Genomic DNA, 16,283 nt, shown 5'->3' with positions numbered 1-16,283 from the left:
CTTTGGCAGCTGCTAGAAATGGGACAACATCCTTTTCGTTTTTTCTTCTCATTGAGCTCTAGTCGACTCAAATGTTCCTGTTTATAAGTAATGATTCCAATGTAAGCATTCCAGAGGGAGACATTGTTGTAGTACTTTGAGTCTCTACTAAAGATGCCACAATAAAAAGTCCTTTCCTTACTGCCTATCATAATAAAAGAGCACAAACAAAGTTAGCCAGACTTTATAGTGGACTGTTTCTTGGTATCAAGGACCTGCAAGGGTACAGGTAACTGCCAAAATAATGGGAACATTTAAGTCAATGAGGGATACAAAGTATATTGAAAGCAGGTACTTCCACACAAGTGTGGTTTCTGAGTTATTTAAGCAATTAGCATCCCATGTTTAGGGTCATGTATGAAATGTTGGCACCTATGGCTAGAAGAAGAGATCTCAGTGACTTTGAAAGAGGGGTCTCAAAGGGAGTTTAAAGGGGTGTGTGTGTGTGTGTGTGTGTGTGTGTGTGTGTGTGTGTGTGTGTGTGTGTGTGTGTGTCTCAGTCACCAGATCTCAACCCAACTGAACACTTATGGGAGATTCCGGAGCGGCGCCTAAGACAGCGTTTTCCACCATCGTGAACAAAACATCCAATTATGGAATTTCTCCAGTTACAGACACTTGTAGAATCTATGCCAAGGTGCATTGAAGCTGTTCTGTCTTCTCGTTGTGGCCCAACACCCTATTAAGAAAATTCATGTTGGTGTTTCCTTAAAGACCTGCCCTGATGCTAAACTGGAACTGTAGACTTCTGGATTCTCCTAAAATAAACGTATTCTGCTTGGGTTTATCACAAGAAACAGCACAGATAAAGTCATCCTATCGTATTTTGGGAAAAAGTGTGTTTAGTCTTACGAACTCAAATACCTTTGTATACAGTATGTTTTGAATATATTGTTAATCAGCCAATTTAACAGCTAATCTCAGTGAATGTGTTGACTGTTCCAAGAACGAATCGGCTCACACTTTCTAGACCATCCAGTAATTGGTATTGTATGTGCATATGTGGGCATGGTATAGTCATGGTTGAAATTCAAGGCAATTTCAATCAAGGTTTATTAAATAAACTGCTATGTACTTTAGTGCAATTGTATGTCCGGTTCATGGTTTGAAATGGTGCCATATTTTCTCTCTGCAGCACACTGTAACAGTGTTTCCCTTATATTCATTTAGCAAAAAATATTATGCATTTTTATTATATATATATATATATATATATATATATATATATATGTGTGTGTGTATTTCTGCCAAGATGCGCTTTTAAATGGATAGTCGTTGGCCACTGACTGGAAGTATGGGAACAGCTAGAAAAGGGGCTGCTGTAAATCACCCATGCACGCAGGTGTTATGCATTGGTGGTGCAAGGTGAATCCCCCCCAAAGTGATTTAGTCATTATCATATCTCTTTTATTTTTTTCATATTTCTGCAGGTTTCTTTTACTGTGTTGATGAAATGGTCCAGATTTGTCCATTCGGCCGTCAAGATGGATTCCTGACTTTTGACATACAGTATGGGATTGATGTGTCTCACCATGCAGTGATAAATGCTTCAAAATGTCAAAGAACAGGTCGTGTAAGGACGGGGAAAACGAGTATCGATCACCTATGTCTCCAAAAAGACCTGGAGACAGTTTTTATAAAGCAGCTCGAAGCTAGGCCTATATATTTAAAGGGGCAATCTCCAATTGGTACATCAATTTTGGACTTTTAAATAATACCCATTGATTATTGAAGATTATAAACTTTGTGGTTTGAGCCCTGAATGCTGATTGGTTGACAGCCATGGTATATCAGACCGTATACCACGAATATGACAAAACATTTATTTGAACTGCTCTAATTACATTGGTAACCAGTTTATAATAGCAATAAGGCACCTCTGGGGTTTCTGGTATATGGCCAATATACCATGGCTAAGGGCTGTGTCCAGGCACTCAGCTTTACATCGTGCCTAAGCACAGCCCTTAGCCATAGTATATTGGCCATATACCACACCTCCTTGGGCCTTATTGCTTAAATATAACTTACAAATGCCTCATGAGCTTAGTTCAACTGTTGTTCTCCAACAGAACCCCAAAACATAAGCTTGTTTTACTCCACACTGTATAGCGTCAAGAAATTGTAAAACTATCATTTTGATCTCATGGATGGTCAGATATTGTATCCATAGCTCTGTCTATGAATTTGACAGTGGTTACATTTCTCCAGTCCCATCCCTCAGCTATTCACCAAAAACAGTGGTGGGGTGTGCAGAACTGCATATTGCCCCTTTAATGAGTCAAAAATAGCCATCCTGCTTGAGCACTTCACCACAGCTGAGATATAGCAGAATTCTAACTGACCATGACAGAAAACAAGGTAATTGTTTGCCTCTAGTGCTTGTCTGCCAAATGCTCGATAAAGTACATTTCAGTGGAAAATACTGTATTCTCCTCTCCCCAGCCATTTTGTTGAGTAAAGATTTGTTGTGTGACAGAAAGACGACAGTGTTTCTCATCACTGTTATTGAGTGTCCCTGTGTTGAATCGCACTTAATTCAAATTTTGGAATGTGAGGTCCTGTATCTCTGACCCCATGGGGTAATTCTTTGGTGTGGTGGTTGTCACGTGTCAGGTTAAACTAGGAGTAACCTGGTATTCTGGCATTTTGGCTTATTCCCTCTGGATTTAGAATAGCCACATCCTGTGGGCCTGGTACAGTAGCCCCAGGGAGTCATAATCCTCTCTCTCTCTCTTTCTCTCTCTCTCTCTTTAATGAGAAGTTGACGATGAAAGCACATTTCCTTATGTTCAATCAGTAATCCTTACAGAGATGCATTTTCGCTTTCAGGTATTTTGCCAATTTAAAGATGTTTAGCCCTCATTAGTGACACCTTTATATTCAGTGGAATTTAGTTCATAAAGAATTCTGTGCGTTGTGAAGGCTTTCTTTGTTTTTTTATCATAAAGAGGAGGATCTTGGTGTGTGTGTGAATGAGAGAGTGTGTGACGTGAGTGTGACGTGAGTGTGTGGGTGTAAGAGTGGGGGGCAGGTATGGTTTCTTTTCAAATCTGTTTCAATGTAGGCCCACTGGGCACAAACATCTATTTTACGTTGGTTCAATGTAATTTTTTTGAAATGACATAGAAACAATGTTGATTCAACCAGTGTGAGCCCAGTGGGTGCCTACATTTGTATGTGTGTGTGTGTTTCTGAACATGTTACTCTTCTTTCCCTTGCCACAGATGGCTGAGTGCAGCTTGGGGCACATGGGGTAAAGCAGCAGTGCATTGTGGGGCGGTGGGGGTACTGTCAGGGCACAGGTGTGAGGCATCAAACGAGGTGCTCTAGGGGGATGTGGCTGAGGGTGGCAGGTGTGCCCACTGGTGCCAGGTCAACTCTGGTGTCCCACACCTAGTCTGGCCCAGGGTAGCAGCTGAGGCCAACAAAGCCTTCAACAGAAACATCAGATAAGGTTATATACAGAATTTAACAAACTCAAACTGAGATTTAGAATTGTAATGGGTACCATTTTAGTATGGCATGAAAATAGTTTATATTTAAACATGTGAACTATTTCCATCACTCACCCAGAAAATATAATTGGACCATTTCTTAATGAAATTGCATTCATCAGGTTGTCTGCCTGCCAAAGGAAGAACTCTCCTCAATGGTTTCATATCCAGTGGGCCATCACAGCAGCAGAATCCAATAACTAATTAGCAAACATCCTGGGGAAAACAAACCGCTCTCTGAGCTTTCAGACAGTGAGACGGGGAGATTCAGAGCCAAAGAACTGGGAGTGGGAATGCTCCCTCCATCCGTTTTCCCCTCTTCAAGCCCGTACTTGGTTTGCCCAAGAGATCCAGATGTAGACATTGTTGTGTGAGTGTGAGCACATAATGTGATGGAGTGCAGAGTGCTCTAGCTAGCTTATAACTTCATTCTCACTCGGATTCAGTCCTTGGCGTTGTGTTCTGTGGCGTTGTTAGCCTCTTCTCTGCTCTTCTCCTCTCTCCCCTCCAGCACACTTGTCTCAGCTCACTTTCTTTCCAAAAATGACAGCAGGCAAAACGTTTGTTGTAGTCAACTTTAGTTTGGAGGCTGGAGGCTCCATTTTGCTCTAAATATAGTAAGATGGCGCCGGAGAGAATGGCTGCCGTTTCATGGGCTCTTAACCTACCATGCTATTTTGTTAGTTTTTTTGCATTTTTTAAATCATATTTTGTATATAATGTTGTTGCTACCGTCTCTAATGACCGAAAAGAGCTTCTGGAAATCAGAACAGTGATTTCTCACCTTGAACTGGACGAAGAATTTCTCTTTAATGAGTCGGACGAGAGGGATTTACTCCAGACACCCGAACATGCCCTCATCTCTATCGTTCGCAGGAGAAAGAGATGGAAAAGATATCGTGGAAAGAGATCGAGGTGCCTTGTGAGGATCCGTCGACGAGTGACTAATCTGCCCTTGCCATCCAAACTACTGGCCAACGTACAGTCGCTGGAAAATAAATTGGACGAGCTAAAATTATGTATATCCTACCAACGAAACATTAAAAACTAATATTTTACCGAGTTGTGGCTGAACGACGACATGAATAACATACAGCTGGCGGGTTACACACTGCATCAGCAGGATAGAACAGCAGCCTCTGGTAAGACAAGGGGTGGCGGTCTATGTATATTTGTAAACAACAGCTGGTGCACGATATCTAAGGAAGTCTCAAGGTTTTGCTCGACTGAGGTAGAGTATCTCATGATAAGCTATAACCACACTATCTACCTAGAGAGTTTTCATCTGTATTTTTGCGTACATACCCCCACAGACCGATGCTGGCACTAAGACTACACTAATTAGCTGTATACGGCCATAAGCAAACAGGAAAACGCTCATCCAGAGGCGGCGCTCCTAGTGGCCGGGAACTTTAATGCAGGGAAACTTAAATTTTACATCATCTCTATCAGCATGTTAAATGGGAAAAAAGGGGAAGAAACTAGACCACCTTCACTCCACACACAGAGCTCTCCCTCGCCCTCCATTTGGCAAATCTGTCTATAAATCTATCCTCCTGATTCTTGCTTACAAGCAAAAATTAAAGCAGGAAGCATCAGTGATCAGATGAAGCAGATGCTAAACTGCAGGACTGTTTTGCTAGCACAGACTGGAATATGTTCCGGGATTCTTCTGATGGCATTGAGGAGTATACCACATTAGTCACTGGCTTCATCAATAAGTGCATCAATGACGTTGTCCCCACAGTGACTGTATGTACATACCCCAACCAGAAGCCATGGATTACAGGCAACATGCTCACAGAGCTAAAGGGTAGAGCTGCCGCTTTCAAGAAGCGGGACTCTAACCCGGAAGCTTAGAAGAAATCCCACTATGCCCTCCGACGAACCATCAAACAGGTAAAGCTTCAATACGGGACTAAGATCGAATTGTACTACACCAGCTCGTCAGATGTGGCAGGGCTTGCAAACTATTACAGACTACAAAGGGAAGCACAGCCGAGAGCTGCCCAGTGACACGAGCCTACCAGACGAGCTAATTTACTTCTCTGCTCGCTTCGAGGCAAGTAGCACTGAAACATGCATGAGAGCACCAGCTGTTCCGGAAGACTGTGTGATCACGCTCTCCGCAGCCAATGTGAGTAAGACCTTTAAACAGGTCAACATTCACAAGGCCACAGGGCCAGATGGATTACCAGGACGTGTACTCTAAGCATGCGCTGACCAACTGGCAAGTGTCTTCACTGACATTTTCAACATCTCCCTGTCTGAGTCTAATACCAACATGTTTCAAGCAGACCACCATAGACCATGTGCCCAAGAACACTAAGGTAACCTGCTAAATTACTACTGACCCGTAGCACTCACGTCTGTAGACATGAAGTGCTTTGAAAGGCTTGTCATGGCCCACATCAACACCATTATCCCAGAAACCTTAGACCTACTTCAATTTGCATACCGCCCCAACAGATCCACAGATGATGCAATCTCTATTGCATTCCACACTGCCCTTTCACACCTGGACGAAAGCAACACCTATGTGAGAATGCTATTCATTGACTACAGCTCAGCGTTTAACACCATAGTGCCCTCAAAGCTCATCAATTAACTAAGGACCCTGGGACTCAACATTTCCCACTGCATCTGGATCCTGGACTTCCTGACGGGCCGCCCTCAGGTGGTAAGGGTAGGTAACAACACATCCGCCATGCTGATCCTTAACATGGAGGCCCCTTAGTGGTGTGTGCTCAATCCACTCCTGTACTCCCTGTTCACTCATGACTGCACAGCCAGGCACGACTCCAACACCATCATTAAGTTTGCCGATGACACAACAGTGGTAGGACTGATAACCAACAACGATGAGACAGCCTATAAGGAGAAGGTCAGAGACCTAGCCGTGTGGTGCCAGGACAACAACCTCTCCCTCAACGTGATCAAGACTAAGGATATGATTGTGGACTACAGGAAAGGAGGACCGATCATGCCTCCATTCTCATCGACGAGGCTGTAGAGGAGCAGGTTGAGAGCCTCAAGTTCCTTGGTGTCCACATCACCAACAAACTAACATGGTCCAAGCACACCAAGACAGTCGTGAAGAGGTCAAGACTAAACCTATTCCCCCTCAGGAGAGTGAAAAGATTTGTTTCAAGATTTTATCCTCAGATCCTCAAAAGTTTCTATAGCTGCACCATCGAGAGCATCCTGACTGGTTGCATCACTGCCTGGTATAGCAACTGCTCGGCATCCGACCGCAAGACACTACAAAGGGTAGTGCATACGGCCCAGTACATCACTGGGGCCAAACTTCCTGCCATCCAAGACCTCTATACCAGGCGGTGTCAGAGGAAGACCCTAAAAATGGTCAAAGACTCCAGCCACCCTAGTTATAGACTGTTCTCTCTGCTACCGCACGGCAAGTTGTACCGGAGCTCCAAGTCTAAGCCCAAGAGGCATCTTAACAGCTTCTACCCCCAATCCATAAGACTACTGAACATCTAATCAAATGGCTACCCAGACTACTTGCATTGCCCCCCCCCCCCTCTTTTACCCTGCTGTTACTCTCTGTTATTATCTATACATAAGTCACTTTAATAACTCTACCTACATGTATATATTACCTCAACTACCTCGACTAAATGGTGCCCCTGCACATTGACTCTGTACAGGTACCCCCTGTATATAGCCTTGCTATTGTTATTTTACTGCTGCTCTTTAATTGTTTGTTACTTTATTTCTTTTTTTTTAAGGTATTTTTCTTTAAACTGCATTGTTTGTTAAGGGCTTGTAAGTAAGCATTTACTTACATTTACTTACATTTGTCTACACCTGTTGTGTTCGGTGCATGTGACAAATAAAATTTGAGTTGACTTAAAATTGTTTTGTTTTTTCATTATCCCTGGAAAGGTCAAGTTAGAATCATCTTTTCATATCTCTTGAAATAGAGTTTCAATATTTCCCTCTATAATTCTGTAGTGTTTATCTGTATTATGCGTGCGCGTTGGTGTGTGTATTTGTGTGCACATATTTGTGTTATTCTGGGCAGGGGAGGTACCTCTTCTAACACTCACTGGCCGTGGCTGTCCTTGGGCGAGAGAGCCTGTAATGTTCTGTTCTCTATCCTATCAGTGAGATTAACAGACAGGCCATGAATGGTGGTCGGAAAGGACTGTGATGTATTTTACTGAGACACAGGAGGTGAATTGAAATAAAGGCTACCACCTGTATGCTAAGTCACACCAGCAGTCTGACAGGAGATGTGTCCAAGCCTTGGTGTTGTTTACAGCGTTACTGTAATTGTATTTTTAAAGATGCTCCTTGCAATCAGATTGAGGCTGTGGATGTATCACATGATGGCATGTTGTGCTGCGCTACTGTTCTGGCAATTTGCAAGATCAGAGGACTGTTTTTGTAATGGACACTCCTACAAAAAACTTCACGTGACTTTAATCTTCAAAAGCTAAATTGCTTGTGTAGCGTAACTGGGGAAAAAATTGCAACGGTTAAACACAAAACGTATGACTAGAAATTATTTACAAACAATCTCGTTTGTCTAGAAAACAGCCAGTCCACCTACAGTAAATGTGAAAAACTGTTCTGTTAGCCTCACCTGCTGTATATTGTACTGTTCTCAGTATATTGTAGTAATCTATCTCTCTCTGTGTTCTCCCCAGAATATGCCAGGACTTCATGATGAGCTCCAACAGCACAGACCATGGCCTCTACCTGACCATCAGCTCCCCAGGAATGGGCATCATCTACCCAGACACCAACACTCTCCACAGGGACCCCTGGCCAGAGCTAACCAGCCCGGATGACAAGGACTCCTTCCTCAGTGGCCTCTTCAACCTCACAGGCTCGCTCAATGAGACGGTGACCTCTCTGACCTACGACCCTCTGGGGGGTCACACAGTGTGGCAGGTGGTCCTCATTGTCTTCCTCACTGGCCTCCTGTCCCTGGTCACCATCATTGGCAACATCCTGGTGGTGGTATCCTTCAAGGTCAACCGCCAGCTCAAGACTGTCAACAACTACTTCCTGCTCAGCTTGGCTGTGGCTGACCTCATCATCGGGGTCATCTCCATGAACCTTTACACCACCTACATCATCATGGGCCAGTGGGCCCTGGGCAACTGGGCCTGTGACCTGTGGCTGGCTATTGACTATGTGGCCAGTAACGCATCCGTCATGAACCTGCTGGTCATCAGCTTTGACCGTTACTTCTCCATCACCCGGCCCCTCACCTACCGCGCCAAGCGGACCACACGGCGGGCTGTCCTAATGATTGGCCTGGCCTGGTTCGTGTCCCTGGTCCTTTGGGCCCCAGCCATCCTGTTCTGGCAGTACTTTGTGGGGGAGCGCACAGTGCCCTCTGATAAGTGCTACATCCAGTTCCTCTCAGAGCCTATCATTACATTCTGCACGGCCATGGCTGCCTTCTACCTGCCTGTCACTATTATGAGTGTGCTCTACTGGCGTATCTACAGGGAGACACAGAACCGTGCGCAGGAGCTGGCTGGCCTGCAGGGCTCAGGGAGCCGAGGCAGGGGAGGGGAGAGGGCTCACTTCGTCCACCACCAGGCTGGTAGTGCCAGGAGCTGCAGCAGCTACGAGCTGACCCAGTCCTCCCAGAGAAAGAGCCCTGGCCGGGCGCTGGCTGCACGCTTCCACTGCTGGCCCATGATGCGCTCCTGGAGGCCTGGCAGCACCCGGCCTGGGGAAGGGGACGCTGACCACAGCAGCAGCGACAGCTGGAACAACAACAATGCCAGGCTGTCAGTGGACCACTCAGGCTCGTCTGAGGACGAGGAGGGAAACGGTAGAGGGATGATGCCTCAGGACCACGCCATCTTCTCCATAGTCCTCAACCTGCCGGGGATGAAGGCAGCCGTCAACTCCCACCTCACCTCCTGCGAGGACCTGGACCTAGCCTCAGAAGAGGACCCCCTAAGGGGGGAGGAGGACAGCCGGGATGGCCTCTCTACCACCACCACTACTACCACCCCTGATGGGGCCAACACAGACAACAGCAGCTACCACCAACGCTTCCCCTCCCGGATATCCAAAGTCCAGTCCATGCCTGCCCTCCAGGCCACCAGAGTGGGGCCGCTCTCTGGCTCCTCTGCCACCACCACCAAATCTCCCTCGGCGCCCATCTCCTTCAAAGACGCAGCTCTAGCCAAGAGATTCGCCTCCAGGGCAAGGACGCAGATCACCAAGCGCAAGCGCATGTCTCTGGTGAAGGAGAAGAAGGCGGCACAGACCCTCAGCGCCATCCTGTTTGCCTTCATCATCACATGGACACCCTACAACATCATGGTGCTAGTCAACACCTTCTGTAATGGCTGCATCCCTGAGGCTCTGTGGGCGCTGGGCTACTGGCTGTGCTACGTCAACAGCACCGTCAACCCCATGTGCTACGCTCTGTGCAACAAGACCTTCCGCACCACCTTCAAGATGATACTGCTCTGTCGCTGGGACCAGCGCAAGCGGCGGAGGAAGCAGCAGTTCCAGGAACGGCAGTCCGTAGTGTTCCACAGGAGAATTCCTAAAGACTCAACGTAGCGGGATATAGACCCAGTGGGCATCTGGTGATGATGATGATGATAATGATGTTAATGATGATGAGTCTGGGATCTAACAGGACAGTGGATGGATGAGGCATCCTAAAGGTTCTGTCTGTGGTTTTTAACTGCACAGAGATTCCCAGGGAGGCGGCCATATTGTTGCTGTGTTGTCTGATGTTCTCTGTGGAGCCACGACCTACACAGTGACATATTCCTCTGTTTCTTAAAGAGAGCTCCCGTGGTGATAGCTTCCTCTAGATTTTTCCAGTTCTCAGCATTTCAGAGAAGTGCAGCTGAAAGGACTGACAGTGAAAACCAATAGAACAAGGGCTTAAAATGCAATGAGGGGACAATTCAAAGTGCAATTGATACCTACGGAGATAATATGATATAATATGTGTTATGGATTTGGGGTTTTCCATTTCTTACCATTTTCTTCTCGGTAGAGCTGTATCGTACAGAGCAGTTGGGGTTTTCTAAGTAAACTGTACATCTGTTATATCACATTGAAAGACAAGTCCAAAACATTGTGCGTCAATAGACTGCATCGTATTGATTTTGAGCTCCCTTTTGGCTGAGCTAGATGTTTTTGTTCTTTTTTACTCTGACTTCTGTACATTGCCTTCAACTTGGTTATAGCTTTCTTGTGTCTTATAAAATGAGAGAATTTAAAACAAAACGGTGTCCTATTTGTGACATCCGGTGTTTCAAAGTTGATGGTTATTTTTGTGTAATAAATTGGTCTATAGATTTTCGTCTATAGATTGTGAGCCAGTGTGAAAATATTTCTGAGTACCTCAGTGAGCTGGTATTGTGTTCAATGTGAGTTGTGGTTTACATGCTGGAGACAGTAAGTGCATCAATTTATTCAATTGTTGTTAATGTACGCAAGGTTTTTGAGTAATGGTAATATGATATTTCTAACTTGATACCTAATGATTAATTGTACGCTAAAGAGATTGGTCATTATGAATTGTAATGTTTTGATTATATTTGAAATAATATTTGAAAAGGTTTCTCCATTTCTTCTCACTGGCTGTCCAAATGTAATTCCCTAAGTAAAAGATTGGTCTGTGTTCTCTAGATGAAGTCTCTAGCTCCTAGAGGATTTAGCAGTGCCAGAGCAGCATCTGCTGGATGAATAGAATTCTACACTCTAGTAACTTCCAGCTTACTTCCATCAGGGAAATGCTGTTGTGGGTCCATAAGACAGTGGGAGATTCCGTTTTGGATCAAAGTCTGTCCTCCAGTCCTCCGCCCTCCTCTCCTCGGTGACACGGAAACCGAAAAGTGGTAGGAGAGTTTCAATTCAGAGGATGCTCAGCTGCATCCTTACACGGAAGAGTTTTGAAATCTGCCACACACCCTTTGAAACAGCAGTTGTTTTCTCAGAGTAGAAAAGCACACATTTAATAAAGGATGTGTTACTTATCCTTTCATCTATAAAATGTCTAGTTCAACTCGCTACATGTTTAACACTTATGTTTAACACACTGGTATTTTGGGATTCCACCTCTGTAAACATAATTTGCATGATGATGCATTAGAGAGAGGAGAGTCTCATTTCATTTCATATCAGCGTCATGTTTCCATATTCTCATCTTGCCTCCTCGCCTCAATTCTCTATGAGCTTTTTCTAAAGGAGGTGAGGGGAGGACAGAAGAGAGGAATCTAGGAAATCCAACAGAGATTCTCCCATAGCTGAGAATAGGTAAGAAACTTAAAAGAAAATGGTTAGACTAGTTTAGGCCTGCTACATATGGCATATGGATGGTTAGACAAGCTTAGGGCTGCTACATATGGCATATGGATGGTTAGACCAGCTTAGCCCTGCTACATATGGCATATGGATGGTTAGACCAGCTTAGCCCTGCTACATATGGCATATGGATGGTTAGACCAGCTTAGCCCTGCTACATATGGCATATGGATGGTTAGACCAGCTTAGCCCTGCTACATATGGCATATGGATGGTTAGACTAGCTTAGGCCTGCTACATATGGCATATGGATGGTTAGACCAGCTTAGCCCTGCTACATATGGCATATGGATGGTTAGACTAGCTTAGGCCTGCTACATATGGCATATGGATGGTTAGACCAGCTTAGCCCTGCTACATATGGCATATGGATGGTTAGACCAGCTTAGCCCTGCTACATATGGCATATGGATGGTTAGACTAGTTTAGGCCTGCTACATATGGCATATGGATGGTTAGACTAGCTTAGGCCTGCTACATATGGCATATGGATGTTTAGACCAGCTTAGCCCTGCTACATATGGCATATGGATGGTTAGACCAGCTTAGCCCTGCTACATATGGCATATGGATGGTTAGACCAGCTTAGCCCTGCTACATATGGCATATGGATGGTTAGACTAGCTTAGGCCTGCTACATATGGCATATGGATGGTTAGACCAGCTTAGCTCTGCTACATATGGCATATGGATGGTTAGACTAGCTTAGGCCTGCTACATATGGCATATGGATGGTTAGACCAGCTTAGCCCTGCTACATATGGCATATGGATGGTTAGACCAGCTTAGCCCTGCTACATATGGCATATGGATGGTTAGACCAGCTTAGCCCTGCTACATATGGCATATGGATGGTTAGACCAGCTTAGCCTTGCTACATATGGCATATGGATGGTTAGACCAGCTTAGCCCTGCTACATATGGCATATGGATGGTTAAACCAGCTTAGCCCTGCTACATATGGCATATGGATGGTTAGACCAGCTTAGCCCTGCTACATATGGCATATGGATGGTTAGACTAGCTTAGGCCTGCTACATATGGCATATGGATGGTTAGACCAGCTTAGCCCTGCTACATATGGCATATGGATGGTTAGACCAGCTTAGCCCTGCTACATATGGCATATGGAGCTGAAAAGTGGTGCTCTTTTCATCTTACGTCACAAAGCCAGTGATTTCCATCAAGTTATTTGACCGTGCAAACAGTGTGATTTAAGGTGATTTGTCTACATGTTTTTAATATTACCCAGTGCTAAAACAATGGAATAGCTCCATTTTAAAATGTATTGTCATACTATGTGATGCACCATGCTTCAGGCCTGAACCGGATGAATACCGTTCTAAAAGGAAAATATTAACAACCCGGCTTCTTTTTGTGTATGGATTTTGCTGTTTAAGTGTATGTATTACACTTAGGTTTGTAAATGGATAGTGAAAGCAAATAACATACATGTACCACAGGCATGTTGAGTGATGACTATGTGATATTGAGAAGAATGTCAGAATGCTACCGTGTGGGGTAACACTTTATAATAATGTTCAGACAGGAACATTATTATAAAGTGTTACCCAGTGGGGTATGTAAGCCAGATAAAGATGAAAAATGAGAGAAATTATTCAGTGTCTGAACTGCCAATGGATATTTCTTCTACTTTCAACATGTGATACAGTGTTACTATATTCCTGATACAGTGAGGTGTTTGTTTGGAATGTGAACTACAGTACCTGAAGTAAGATCAAATTAATAGCAAACTATAACTTTTATTGTTTTTTGTTACATTTCAAGTATGCTAATCGTACCCATGTTATAAGTGAATAAACAAAAAATATTTTTATTGACAGATATGGTGTGTATCATATTTACAGCTCAAAAACATTTTCATTTGAATGTTTATGAAATCATTGTATTCCTCCAGTATCTAAGTGAAATTTGCAATCACACAATAATGAAGAAGACGCCAATGCAGTGCAGCACCGTAGGCCTACTGTACAATTTACAGTATAAGGACCACTTTAAACAGATGATGATGGATTTCTTTCGGGAACAAGTATATCTTAATGTCTTAGCAGATTAGTAGGAGCATACCAGTTAATACACTGTAGATTGTCATCAATAGTATCTCCAGTAACAATATGCATCAGCACGTTAGTGGGAGAAGCAGCTAACATATTCACTTTCAGACAGGAACACTTTCCACGTTGTCAAAATGTAACACTTTCCATAGGCCATAGGACTCAACAAACAGTTAGATGTAGTTTAATAAGTATGCATAATGTGTTTTGCTTCTGAACATCCTTGCATTGCATTTTGTTATGTTGAAATTCTTCATTGGTCTTCATGGCAACCATGCATGCTCCTCCGTAGCGCAAATCTTTTGTGAACGCTTCCACCATAATCGTCTGCAGGAGGCTGAGGAAACTGTTGAGGCAGTGAACTCAAAGTGGGCCTCTCTGGGGAAGACCAAGCAGAGGCTGCAGGGAGAGGTGGAGGACCTCATGATTGATGTGCAGAGGGCCAACGCCTAGTCCGCCAACCTGGACAAGAAGCAGAGAAACGTTGATAAGATCTGGCAGAGTGGAAGCAAAATGTTGAGGAGTGCCAAGCTGAGCTGGAAGGAGCTCAGAAGGATTATTGATCTCTCAACACTCAGCTCTTCAAGATGAAGAACTCCTATGAGGAGGATCAGCTGGAGACCCTGAAAAGGGAGAAAGAAAAATAATATGCAACATGAGCAAACTACAACAATACTGTGTATCAACCATGTATGTCTCCTGAAAATCTCCTTATTATAAACCAATGTTGTGTTTGTGTGTGCAGAGGAGATCGCTGACTTGACTGAACAGATCGGAGAGACCCGGCAAGAGCATCCGTGAGCTGGAGAAAGCAAATAAAACTGTGTAGACAGAGAAGTGAGATCCAGACCGCTCTGGAAGAGGCTGAAGTAGAGCCCACTGCTGTTCCATAAGTATAAACACATTACATGTTGAAAATGCTGTATAAACACATTTAAACAACTACTTTGCTTTGTCCATTCAGGGTAAACTAGAGTATGAGGAGTCCAATATCCTGCACCTGGAGCTGAACCACATCAAAAGAGAGGTGGACAGGAAGCTGGCGGAGAAGGACGAGGATATGGAGAAGATAAAGAGTGAGGTGGACAGGAAGCTGGCGGAGAAGGACGAGGATATGGAGAAGATAAAGAGTGAGGTGGACAGGAAGCTGGCGGAGAAGGACGAGGAGATGGAGAAGGTAAAGAGGTGGACAGGAAGCTGGCGGAGAAGGACTAGGAGATGGAGAAGGTAAAGAGGTGGACAGGAAGCTGGCGGAGAAGGACGAGGAGATGGAGAAGATAAAACGAAAGAGCCAGAGGTTGGCAGAGTCCATGCAGAGCATTTTGGACTCTGAGGTCCACAGCAGAAACGACGCCATGAGAGTGAAGAAGAAGATGGAGGGAGACCTGAACAAGATAGATATCCAGCTGAGGCACTCCAACAGGAAGACCACCAAGGCCCAAAAACAGAAATGTCTATTGACAGCTCAAGGTACAAAAGCCATGACATCAGGTTAAAAAAACTGAAAAATAGTGAGGGAATTGTCTTGATCAGTAGCAAATAATGACTTTCTTGACTTAAATAATTTATTATGCGAGTAGCATACAGTGTAAGTCCACAAATTATGGTTTGGCCAGTTGCTCGAGGGTCTTCCTTGAGTGCTGTGAGTTTTCTAGAATGCGCTGTGATCCCTATATGTCGTTGTCCCAGCATGCCACTGAAGACATGAAGGAGCAGGCCGCCATGGTTGACCGCAGGAACTCTCTGATGGTGGCTGAGATTGAGGAGTTGTTCTGGAGCAGACAGAGTGGGCGAGCACAAGCTGGTAGACACCAACAAGCGTGTGGGACCTCGGCACTCCCAGCTAACACTAGTGAAAAGCCATTTCCAGTTCCCATCATTTTATTTTATTTTTTATTTTATCTTTATTTTACTAGGCAAGTCCGTTAAGAACAAATTCTTATTTTCAATGGCGGCCTAGGAACAGTGGGTTAACTGCCTGTTCAGGGGCAGAACGACAGATTTGTACCTTGTCAGCTCGGGGTTTGAACTTGCAACCTTCAGGTTACTAGTCCAACGCTCTAACCACTAGGCTACCCTGCCGCTCCCATCATGTGACTTGTACATTATGTTCTCTTGAGATTATCTTGAGGTTTAACTCATCATTAATAAATGATTATTCCTCCAGTACACCAGACTTCTGAACACCAAGAAGAAGTTGCAGACTGACCTGGTGACAGTGCAAGGTGAGGTGGACGACATCATCCAGGAGGCCAGGAACGTAGAGGAGAAGACCAAGAAGCATATCACTGATGTGAATCCTCATAATGTGGCTTGTATGGTAGTCTACAACCCCAGGCAAACATCTGAG

At 44.5% G+C, this 16,283-nt stretch overlaps 1 protein-coding gene across 1 annotated transcript in view; it reads left to right on the top strand.

Annotated features, from left to right (window-relative positions):
- The window catches only part of LOC115135048 (muscarinic acetylcholine receptor M3-like), a 115,843-nt gene extending 102,142 nt beyond the window's left edge, over window positions 1–13,701 (top strand). The window contains exon 3 of the mRNA XM_029669268.2: window positions 8,207–13,701. Coding sequence (XP_029525128.1) covers window positions 8,223–10,097 — 1,875 coding nt within the window. The 5' untranslated portion in view covers window positions 8,207–8,222 and the 3' untranslated portion in view covers window positions 10,098–13,701. The remainder of the gene's footprint in view (window positions 1–8,206) is intronic.
- Window positions 13,702–16,283: the final 2,582 nt, after the last annotated feature.

This window comes from Oncorhynchus nerka, linkage group LG10, assembly GCF_034236695.1.
Source record: "Oncorhynchus nerka isolate Pitt River linkage group LG10, Oner_Uvic_2.0, whole genome shotgun sequence".
Lineage (NCBI taxonomy): Eukaryota > Metazoa > Chordata > Actinopteri > Salmoniformes > Salmonidae > Oncorhynchus > Oncorhynchus nerka.
Note: the sequence above shows the minus strand (reverse complement) of the source record. Positions and strands in the feature narration are given on the sequence as shown.